Here is a 12,135-nt window from a genome sequence, read left to right on the forward strand (position 1 = left end):
AACTGATGCTTCTGACTTTTCTTCTAGATGACTATCTAAATAAGAACAATGTGAAATTCCATTTGCCATAACTTAATTTGATCATGGGGAGAAAATGTCCCTTTATTGTATCACTTCACGTACCACGCTATGATATAAAAAAACATTTTTAAGCAGATGATATTGTAGCTCAAACATGATGCAACCACAGGGTTTTAATACCACTACTGATTCACCTTTGAGGAAGCGGAATTTCTTGAGGAGTCCTGACACAACAAAGGAGTCACAGAGATAAAGTAGCAACCCACTGAATACCAGCCCCTGATGGTTCAAGTTGGTAGAGTGAGGACGAGAGCTGATGTAGCACACAGAGATCTGTGACACAAGAAAATAAAAAGAGTCCATTCAAACAATGGGAAATAAAGATGAAATAGGAATTTTTAGGGATTCAAGTGCATTTATGATTCAACCTCAGTAGTCCCTGAGGGGGACATTACAGAATACATAGAGGTAAATGCATAGTATAGTACCGTGGGTAAATGTGATGATTTCTTTCAATTGTGAAGTAACTGAAACTCATATATAATGTATTACAAATATGCTTCAGTTTAATAAGTTGTTGCTTGCAGAGTCAGCAGAGCCACTCTCATTAACACATTAGGGGAATTTTCAATTTTTTTTTCCAATCGACCCTCTGCATGCTTTTGGGCAGGGAGGAAACGGGAGAACCTTGAGGAAACCCTCACAGACACAGTGAGAACATGTAAACTCCACACAGAAAGGCTCTCTGTAGGAATCGAACCAGGGTCCTTGTGCTGTGGAAGCACTAACCCCTGTGCCACTGTGCTGTCCAAATCACACACATTTAAGGAAAAAAAAGACACAAATTCAAGGTTTTACCTTTAAATTAGAGTTGATATATTATCAGTGTGCTTTTTAATGTGTCATGTAATACATTTTTTTAGCTCCTACAAGGCACCATTAAATGTTTACAAATGTCATGGTATGCAAAACTATTTGTTATACAAAAGGAAAGCTATGAACATATCCTAAATAAGATAAACATTTGATTAGACAGAACTTGATAAGAAATAAATAAACATTTGTGGAAAAATAAAAACGATTAAAATAGCTATTTCTGTTCCTAATGTACCAATTGATAAACTGTTAAGTTTTATGTTTATTTTGATTATTATATGCTTTATCATTCGTGACCTATCTGAACCACAACTTACATGTTGAGAAACATTGACTTATCCCCAATTAAAAATTAGGAACAGTAGTTAAAGACGTTATACTAATTAATTCAGCTGCACAGTCTTTGTGCAATCACATGATGCATGGTGATGCAAATACTCTTATTTTTCTGCATAGTATCCTCTTACCTCTGGGCTGATATTGAGGTAGCTGTCGATGGATAGAACAGGGTTGTTTTTGTTTTTAATAGCTTTAGGAAAAAGTCTGTGGCTACAGCTCTGCAGGAATCTTTCCAGCAGGAACTGTGCTGGGGCATCCAGTAAGGTCTGCTCACTGTCAGGGGCACAAATATATTGGGATGGGCTTATGGGAGCCAGGTTTTCTATTTCCTGCTGAGAGAACAAAGTAGAGTTTCACATGACTAAGAAACATAAGTAAGAAATGGATATTAGATCTACTGCATCATGTACATGCCTCCTATGAAGAGAACACCCACCATGAGTTTAGGTTTGACCATGAAGTCTTTGTTTCCACCCACTGGAATGTGTTTCTTCATCAGGCTGAAGTAGTTAAACCGACACAGTAGAAGGCCGCTACTGTTCACCCGTAGATTGAAGTCCACCTCCTCACAACTATACCTGCATGGAAGCAGAAAATTAATGTCTTCAAAGTATTGTACATTATGAAGTGAGACATGACAAAATGTTGCATTAGCTTACCGATTGAGGTCATATTGTACATTCTGTGTCAGATCTACATTGAGCATGAGAAAGTCGTAGAGGTGACAGCGATTGAAAGGTTTACTGGGAGACTTGCATGCCAGACGGCTACTCCATTTGCGTATGCCACACATGGCATAGAGAGAGATCTTTGGTGTGGCCTCCATATGCTGCAGCACCACCTTCAGAGACACATTTGTGATGGTTGAGTTTCTCTCTGATGACTCACTAGAAGAGAGACAAAATAATAGGGTGGGTATACAAACATGGTGCTATATCATAACAACATGGTAATAGTACATTGGCAAGGATAAAAGACATTTCAAATAACATGATTCTAGAAAAAGCATTACTTCTTTAAACAGAAGTGAAATATAGATCATCCTAAAACAACAATAAAAGCCAGCTATGATGACAAATAAATATATATAGAGAATATATTTTAGTTTGAATCACTGGACATTTTATTAATGAAACAAGAAGAAACCCAGAAACGCAACCTTATCCTTTCTGCCAACTTTGACCAATAACAATTACTACCTGCTGTCTGCTGGCTGCTGGACATTCCATAGCACACAGGAGTCGTCCATCATTACAATGAAAGGCCATACATCTTGTCTCTTTACACCTTGCTCCTCCCAGCGGTTTCTCTCGAGCTCTAGATTATGGTATGACAGCTCTTTTATCATGAAGCGAGCAGTACCTTAAACAGAAAAAAGCACTCATGTCAATTTTCTCATTCTAAAACCAATTTCATTTATGTAAAGAAAAGGTCAGTGAAGTGACAAATCTGGACATCCAATTTGCATGCTCTCAGAATTGATTAAATGATATCGATAGTTCAAAATTTAGTTCAATAATATACTGTATGTTAATTAGGTTTTCATTTGCAGGCAAAATGCATTGGCTTTTTATTTACAATTTTGAAAGGTGATCACCTCGATAAATCCTAAAATTTATGGTCACTTCTACACATTATTGGTGATTATTAATTCACACCCTTCAAAGTATGACTTGACATGTGACTGCTTTCTATACCATCTCATTACAATGTCAATATTTTCACTTTAATGACACTTTACCACTGAATAACACTGCACTTACTCTTTTGACTATCTTACATCACCGGGACTCACTTTCATGAATGAATTGATACTCTGGTCCATTCACTGTTCTAAATACCTCACTAAAAGCAAGTGGATGGTAATGTACACTTGCTCTTACTCCATTATACTGTTTAACTTGGAGAGCTGTATCTGATGTGTTGGTGGAAGGATCCATTCATCACTAATGAAACTCACCAACTCCGGAGTTGTTGAACATAGCTGGTAGGACAAGCAGGATGTGATTAGGCCAGTACTTTCTGTAGTGGGCTAGTTCAAACTGTTTCACCACCAGAATATGCAGATGACTGGCACCCTCCATCGCATGATAAATGTTAAGCAGGCCATGCTCTTGCCGTCCTGTAGTTGGGGTAAAAATGGGACTCTTCAACAGATCTGGGTCCTAGGGACAAAAATATTATCACTAGAAATTGTGAAAAATATGAAATTTCTTAATTTACAATTATCAGGTCTTTGGTAAAACTAACCAAAACCCTGATAGTAGTGCTTGTACATATTGTCATCTTTTAGCTGTTCAACTAACCTTGGATGAAACAAGAGGCAGGCGCATACTTTCAAGATGGCTGCCCTGTTGACTGAAGACAAAGTGCTGCTCCTTAGCTTTGGGGATGACAAACTGAAGGTGGACCTCCTCTCCCAGCATTGAAGAGCAGAAAGTGAAAGCATGGAAGGTGCAATCTGACAGCTATTGGACAAATGCATGGATATACTGTGTAAAGAGAAGCTTCATCTGTCACTAGCCAAAGCAAATGCTTTGAAGTATACAGTCTGCATTGCACACTGCACTCACCTGTGCAGCCATGCCTTCTTCACAGTAGTGGTGACACTGTTCACAGTGGTGAAAAGCATTGTGAGCAGCAAACTGACTGAGGCGTACTGACTTGGTCTCCCGTTTGGCTTCTATTTGATTCTCTCCTTCTTGCTTAAAATCTAAAAAATACCCAAAATGAACTTGATTCAAACACTTTGTGTTACGTTCAGCATGCTTCTATCAGAGATGTGTGACTGCCCATCTCACCTTTTAAAAACCTTGGCATCTTTTCAGAGTAAACAGGGCTGGCCATTCTGACCTTGGAGTCTCGAGGAGAGAGATCAAAAGGCAGCTTACGAATTTCTTCAATGTCAGGCCACTGAGCACTGACTGGAGCTATAACTTCTGAAGTTTCTGGTGATTATGTGGCAAGAATTAAGTGTTAAATTACATCTAAAACACCATCATATCACATTGTATTCTCCATCATCAAAATATCAGTATTCAGTTACAACATAAATAAAATCCTAATGATCTGTACCTTCTTCCTCTTCTTCCTCATCATACACATCGACCTCCAAGAGTCTGATTAGCATTCGAAACAGAATTCGTAGAAACTGAATGTAGGCACCAGTTTTTCCAACCTGTTTTTGCAAAGGGAAAAAAAAATTCCGCAATAATTATCAGCCAAAGATGCAACTAACTAAATAAACAGTAACTGTTGCAATTATAAAAATTGTGCTGTGTAACCTAATGACCAGGCTATAGATAGATAGATAGATAGATAGATAGATAGATAGATAGATAGATAGATAGATAGATAGATAGATAGATAGATAGATAGATAGATAGATAGATAGATAGATAGATAGATAGATAGATAGATAGATAGATAGATAGATAGATAGATAGATAAATAGATAGATAGATAGATAGATGATCCATCCATGCATACATGGACATATTTATTACATACAGTATTATTACATAGTTCATGTAGAGCGATTACACTGACGCATGCTGTCAATTATATGCCACCGATTTAATCACTATCCCGCACTAACCTTCTTCTCATCTTTTTCTGTTACAATAATTCAAAACAATCACTTTAGTATTTGAGCAGAAATGTGGCTAATATGTTTTGTGTTACCTGAGGAGGACCACTCAGTAGCAGGCGTCGTGGATGCGGCAAAGATGGAGCTTCATAATCAGCATGATGCTGCCTGGCAGTGGTCCACTGGCGGTAGTAAAGACTCTGCTCTTCACTCTGAAGATTCTGTGTGATGAGGGGCCTGAGCGGACTGCTCCATGCCACATCTGCATGAGGTAGCAGGGAGAAGGAGCTCAGCTGACTCCCAGATTCTCCTGCTAACAGGTTGTATGCTGCTCGTGACATGATGACAGTCCTTGGTGACAACTGAGATGGTTTCGTGTATTGGCCGCACTGCGTGGACTGGCTTGGTTTCTGGATCGAGGATGAGGATGGTGAAGGGGAGGAGGAGGAGGAGGAGTAACTGGAGTAATGAGATGGCGGAGCCTTTGAGGCCTTGGAGTGGTTGGAGGAGAGTTGGCTTCCCATGGAATCACAATCCTGCTTGAACACTTGTGTTACTGTGCCCACATCTGCTGTGCCTTCAGGTGGATAGGTAGAGGTTGAGGGGTTTTGGAAGGAGTCTGTAACATCAGAAGAGCTGACACCATTCTCGACCAAAGAGCCTGAGAAAATACGCAAGCAAAATAAAATAAAAAGAGAAATGTAATTTTTATCTTTAACCATTTAGAACCACCAAAGCCTCTTTATCATATTTTCCTGGTTTGAGCCTAAGCAAGAGTCTCAAGAGGTGACCTTGAAATCCGGAAGGGTTCTGTCTTGGCTGTTGATGGGAAAATGGTTCTTTATGTCATCCCAGTTTTTCAGCAGGGCTGTGCCTTTCTTGACTGTCTCATGTGAGCCTCTGCCTTGGTTGTCTGGGCCAAGTTCAGTCTCAAGACCGGCTGCACCTTTGGTTTCACTAACAAAGTCAGCTTTCTGGGTAGCCTGGCTTGTCTACTATTGGTAATGTTATCCACTAAATAAAAAAAACGAATGTATTTACTATAGTTTCCAATTTATCTGCCTCTTGTGTTTTCTTATTTCTTCTGTGTTCTTCTTCAATGAATGCACTTCCTTTAATTGCACAGTCATTAATCCTGACAAGGATTAACCCGGATGACTCGGAACCTCCATATTTACACAGTCATTACTTTATGTGTGCATGGGTCCATAGATAATTGTTTTTATTTTAGGCGCAGTGTGTTATATTTGGAAGATACATGCAGTGCGAATGAAACTTACTACCTTCAGATATTACTGATAATCAGGATTTTCAGAATAAAAAAAGAAATTCATCTTCACAATAGCTTCGAAATTTATGCTGTAAGTCTATTATACTTTGTGCTTATACATACAGACTAAACAACTTGAAGCCTCATAGAGGGTACGTGTCACATCAAAAAAATCTCAGGACACACACCAGAGGTCCTGGTTGCTCCACTACCATTGCTCTGAGGTCTTTCTAGCTCATCTCCATCAATCATGCTGGTGGTGGGTTTCTCGCCATCTGACTCCCGGGGGGCCATAGGCTTCTTGGGTTCCTGGACCACACCCAGGGATACATAGGTGCAGGCCAGACCAACCTCCTGCTCCAAAGCTGTTCGAGTCAAGTAGCTGGAATCAATCAGACGTAAATCGCTGTATTTCAGAGACCTAAGAAGGAAAAAAAACAGTTGTGAGACAATCACAAAAAGTAATTGGAAATATAATTTTGTACTTTGATCAGAACTGTCTTCTACTTCTCCTTTCGGCTTTTCCCTTCAGGGGCTGCCACAGAGAATCAACCTTTTCCATCTAGCCCTATTTCTGTATCCTCCTCTCTCACACCAACTTGGTCTTCCTTGAGAACTCCTGCCTGGCAGCTCCGATTCCAGCATCCGTCTACCAATATATTCACTATCCCTCCTCTGTACATGACCGAAACATCAGTCTGGCTTCTTTGACCTTCTCTCCAAAACATCTAACATGTGCTGTTCCTCTAGACTCATTCCTGATCCTATCCATCCTGGTCACTCCAAGGGAGAAGCTTGGCATCTTCATCTATGCAACCTCTAGCTCTGCTTCCTGTCTTTTCATCATTGTACCTGCTTCTAGGCCATACACCATCGCTGGTCTCACCACTGTCTTGTACACCTTTCCTTTCATTCTGGCTGATAGGCTTCAATCACATAGTACCCCTAACATTTTTCTCCTCCCATTCCAATCTGCTTGTACCTGTCTCTTCACCTCTTTTCCACACTCTCCACTGCTCTGGACTGTTGATCCTAAGTACCTGAAATCCTCCAGCTTCTTGATCTCCACTCCCTGTAGCCTCACCGTTCCACCCGGGCTCCTCTTATTCACATACATATACGCAGTCTTGCTGCAACTAACTTATTCCTCTCCTTTCCAGCACATACCTCCACCTCTCTGGCTTTTCCTCAACCTGTTCTCTGCTCTCACTACAGATCACAATGTCATCTGCAAACATCATGGTCCATGGAGATTCCAGTCTAACCTCATCTGTTAGCCTGTCCATCACCACTTCAAACAAGAAGGGACTCAGAGCTGATCCCTGATGGAGTTCAACCTCCACCTTGAACTTCTCTGATACCCTGCACTACTGTCTTACAGCTAGCATACATGTCCTGCACCAGTCTTAACATATTTCTCTGCCACTCCAGGCTTCCTCATACAATACCAGAGCTCCTCTCTTGGCACCTTTTCATATGCTTTTTCTAGGTCTACAAAAACACAATGCAGCTTCCTCTGGCTTTCTCTGTGCTTCTCTATTAGCATTCTCAAAGCAAATACTGCATCTGTTGTACTCTTTCTAGGCAAGAAGCCATACTGCTGTTCACAAATGCTGACTTCTGCTCTCAGTCTAGTTTCCACTACTCTTTTGCATAACTTCATTATATGGTTCATCAACTTTATCCCTCAAAAGCTGTTCTGCACATCCCCCTTATTCTCAAAAATGGGCACCATCACACTGTGTCCCCATTCTCTGGCATCTTCTTTCTCTCTAAGATCCTGTTGGATAATCTAGTCAAAAACTCTACCGCTGCCTCTCCTAGACGCTTCCACACCTCCACGGGTGTATCATCAGGACCAACTGCCTTTCCATTCTTTTATCCTCTTCAGTGCCTTCCTCACTTCACTTTTACTAATCTGTGCTACTTTGTGGTCTACAATAGTCACTTCATCTACCCTTGCCTCTCTTTCATTTTCACATTCATCAGCCCTTAAAAGTACACTTTCCATCCTCCCGTCACTCTTCTAGCATCAGTCAATACATTTCCCTCTCTATCCTTAACTGCCCAGACCTGTTATAAATCCTTTCCATCTTTGTCTCTTTGTTTCACCAACCTGTATAGTTCATTCTCTCCCTCCTTACTGTCCAATCGAGCAATAAGTCATGGTACGCCCTTTGTTTTGCCTTTGCTATCTTTATCTTTACCTTTCAATGAATCTCCCTGTAATCCTGCCTGTTCTCTTCAGTCCTCTCAATGTCCCACTTCTGCATTGCTAACCGCTTTCTCGGTCTATACTCCTGCATTTCATCATTCCACCACCAAGTCTCCTTATCTACTTTCCTTCCAGATTATACACCAAGTACTCTCCTACATATCTCCCTGATAGCACTAGCTGTAGTTGTCCAATCATCTGGAAGCTGTCCCTGACCACCCACTAATCTTTCTCAAATCCTCCCTAAAAACCATACAACACTCCTCCCTTTTCAGCACCCACCACTTTGTCCTCTGCTCTGCCTTTGTCATCTTGATCTTCCTTGTCACCAGCGTCATCCTACAAAACACCATCCTATGCTGTCTGGCCACACGCTCACCTATAACTATTTTTCAGATACTGATCTCATTCAGGTAACCTCGTCTATACAAGATGTAGTCTACCTGCGGGCTCCTACCTTCGCTTTATGAGTTACCCTATGTTCCCGTCTTTGCTGGTAAAAGTGTTCACTTCAGCCATTTCCATCCTTTTTGCAAAATCTACCACAATCTTTCCCTTTGCGTTCCTACCATGTATACCAAAGCTGCCCATCAAGTCTTCATCCCCTCTATTTCCTGCACCAACATGCCCATTGAAGTCTGCACCAATTACCGCTCTATCATCTCCGGGGATATTCTGCATTACTTCGTCAAACTCATTCCAGAACTTTTCCTTCTCCTCTGACTCACATCCAACCTATAGGGCATAGCCACTAACAACATTGAGCATCATACCTTCAATTTCCAGTTTCAGACTCATAAGTCTTTCTGATATTCTTTTCACCTCCAGAAGGTTCCTAACAAACTCCTGAATCAAGATAACTCCTACTCCATTTCTGTTCCTGTCAGTACCATGATAGTACAACTTAACGCCTGCTCCTAAGCTTCTAGCCTTACTACCTTTCCACCTGGTCTCCTGGACACACTCTCTACCTTTTCCTGTCATAGTACAGATATTCAAAGTCCCTACTCTCAGTCCCAGACTCTTGCCTTTCCTCTTCTCTCTCTGCTTCCCAATACGCCTTCCTCCTCTCCTTCTTGACTTTGTACTTTGATCTGAACACTACACTATCAGAATTTAAATTACAACTATTCCATTAATTTTGACAATTCAAAGGAGTTCTAAAGACTAAAAAGTAGGCGAATCAACACCAGGACCACTGATAAAAGGGGGGCCAATGGGAAAAGAATACGCAGGGTATTTTGACAGGAGACGTTACCTGGGGAAAGTCTCTCCGAGGGGGTCTTTCCCTGTGAGGATGACAATGCAGGGTAGTCCCTCCAGATCTTCATAAGTATGTGGTACCCAGTCTTCATTGTCATAACCCCGCCATGCCTGCAAGACAAATGTGACACACCATTATTACCTTATTTTTTAGTTGATTTAGTTTCTTTGAGGAAGAGACCAGAGTTGCACTAAAGGCTTATCAATATGTCTGAAAATAGCTTCAGAAATGGCATACTGGTTACCTTTTAAACTATGAATTACTTCCAAAGATATAATCCTCAGATTACAGCCTCAAGATGATTCAGTTATTTATCTGCGTTTTGGTAACAAGAGAGTACAATCCTGTTGAATAATTTTACTGACTTTGTTTTTCTTACCTTTAGACGATTGGTGAAATTTTTGGACAGGCTAAGTTCAGAGGCAGGGCTGCCAAGTAGCACAGCAAAGCATAATTGGAGGCCAAGCTTATCTCTAACTTCCTCAAGTCGCTCTCGGGCCAGCATGGCCAGTTGCAGAGAGGGGACTCGTACAAGCAGCATGTGGCCTTGGCCCTGGGAACCCTCTCTGCTTGGAGCATTGATCAGATCCTCAACCATGGCCAGGGTCTCTGGAGTAATGTGGTCTCTCAGCGATGGGGAGGAAGTCAAAGCCATCATGGCCTCAGTGTATTGCTGAATCAGCAAATAGCTGCGAATCACCATGCTATGCAGATGGGGATGTCTAGCATCAGAAATAAGAGAAATTACCAGTTATATCTGAAATTAACTTTGAAAGGGCTTACTTTTCAGAGTATGCTTAAAACTAACTATTTTGCATTGAAAACATATGCAATATAGATTGGATGCTTTATACTTACCTATGTAAAAGAGTATGAACCATCTTCTCAAAGGCATCATCACAACGCAAAAGCGGGCTTGCTATACCCCATCGCAGGGAGCTACAGTAGTCCCTTAGGCCGAAGTAGACTAACTCATTAGCAGGGTGCTCCCCCTGCTGGACGAGAATCATAGAACAAGGCAGAGGGAATTCAGGACATGTGGGGCACTGAAAATGAACACTCTTTAAACTCTTTCCTTTTCAGAGACACTCATTCTGTGCATAATTTATGCGGTAAGTTTTGTAAATAAAGAACAATTTACGATGCAGAAACATGTATGATCACTGGGGGAAGCATGGAACAGGAGGTAGAGCAATCATCTTTGGAACCAAACATTCCTGGTCACTTGCCGGCTCCTCATGTTGAGCAACACACTGAACCCTTGACTGCTCCTCTGGCACTGGTTGACAGCAGCCTACTGCTGGGTTAATTGCAGGGAAAAAATTTCGCCATGGAGATTAATAAAGGATAATTTATTATTCTTGTTTCACTACATAGTGCCTGCTATTATCAATTTGTCCCTTATCTGTTGTTAGACATGTCAATGTGTTAGGAGAAGAAAGTATAATTATTGTATAATTAATTATGATCTAAGCATGGTCTTTCAGGCCTTATTTCACCAGAAAAAAGGGTAACAAAATAATATGTGATTACAGATATCAAGGTTTCTCTTTTTCCTGTTTTTTTTTTAATGGAAAAAGTTCAGATTGACAACCATTTACTAAAAATGTTAATATTTTTAACTATTTATTTCTTGCTATAAATGTTATATAAATTGTGATGGAATGTTTTGCCTGGGCCCCATGAGGTAACCTCACATAGGACTAGGGCTATTAATCATTTATAAAACAATTGACTTTATGGCAAAAGTCATGGTTCCTTAAGACATTTCGAAAAATATTTGGTTAAATTAAAATGTCATTTTGCAGGGATAATATCAATGTGGCTCTATAATTAAGAGCATAAAAATAATCAAAACCGTCCTTACAAAACAAACAGCAAACTTGAGAAAATGAAAATAAAAAAAAAAGGTGTGGGGGGTGCTGACAATAAAATGCAATTAAGCAAGAAGTTTACAGAGGGGCTGAAATCTAGTGACCCTTGGCCCCCAGGGCTTGATCCCTGACTGTAGTTCACCATGAATGCTGCTTATATGTAAATTAACTGAGCTATAATTTAGCAAGGCAATAATTTAACATACGTTTTACATTATGTAAGGCAATAATGAGGACCCCCATTTGTCATTAGCAATTACTATTATCATTATGATTAATAGTTGAGCACATGAAGTCCACCAGGTGGAGTAGCTACACCATATTTATTTTTTGACTAACTTCTGCATGATGTGAAATATGTGAAAAAAGCATATCAAACATCACATATCATTGGATCATACATCATCATAATAGCACAAATATTCACACTTGCATAAGGACATTATGACATCTGCAAAACTCACTGTGCTCTGTTTGACTTCTGAAAATACTCACCAGGCGTTCATTGGAAGGCCAGTGAACCTCATTGTGGATGCTAATACGGGACTGGTGTGTTTGCAGGGTGTAAGGAAAGCAGCTGACCTGCAGGACCAGCAGATTCATGGCATTCAAAACTTCCTGGCAGTTCACCACCCGGTCAGCCAGACCCTGCAGCTCACCATGGCAGACAGAGCCAGACAGAGCACT

General features: G+C 40.6%; 1 protein-coding gene across 3 annotated transcripts in view; it reads right to left on the reverse strand.

The window, feature by feature from the left end:
- The window catches only part of greb1l (GREB1 like retinoic acid receptor coactivator), a 48,659-nt gene that overhangs the window by 2,495 nt on the left and 34,029 nt on the right, over positions 1–12,135 (reverse strand). The window contains exons 18-33 of one of the 3 annotated variants that reach the window (XM_086172800.1): positions 11,944–12,133; positions 10,433–10,569; positions 9,954–10,296; positions 9,569–9,684; positions 6,308–6,516; positions 4,921–5,486; positions 4,312–4,414; positions 4,038–4,184; positions 3,810–3,949; positions 3,543–3,704; positions 3,197–3,401; positions 2,436–2,598; positions 1,896–2,123; positions 1,673–1,814; positions 1,365–1,568; positions 216–354 (exon numbers count right to left, since the gene is read on the reverse strand). In XM_086172800.1, the coding sequence (XP_086028926.1) occupies positions 216–354; positions 1,365–1,568; positions 1,673–1,814; positions 1,896–2,123; positions 2,436–2,598; positions 3,197–3,401; positions 3,543–3,704; positions 3,810–3,949; positions 4,038–4,184; positions 4,312–4,414; positions 4,921–5,486; positions 6,308–6,516; positions 9,569–9,684; positions 9,954–10,296; positions 10,433–10,569; positions 11,944–12,133 (3,194 nt within the window). Of the gene's footprint in view, positions 1–215; positions 355–1,364; positions 1,569–1,672; positions 1,815–1,895; positions 2,124–2,435; positions 2,599–3,196; positions 3,402–3,542; positions 3,705–3,809; positions 3,950–4,037; positions 4,185–4,311; positions 4,415–4,920; positions 5,487–6,283; positions 6,517–9,568; positions 9,685–9,953; positions 10,297–10,432; positions 10,570–11,943; positions 12,134–12,135 lie in introns of all 3 variants that reach the window. The other 2 variants (XM_086172799.1, XM_086172798.1) reach the window with 2 other exon arrangements.

This window comes from Fistularia commersonii, chromosome 25, assembly GCF_037954325.1.
Source record: "Fistularia commersonii isolate RoL2024-O1a breed Wild chromosome 25, RoL_Fcom_v1.0, whole genome shotgun sequence".
In the NCBI taxonomy this organism is placed as follows: domain Eukaryota; kingdom Metazoa; phylum Chordata; class Actinopteri; order Syngnathiformes; family Fistulariidae; genus Fistularia; species Fistularia commersonii.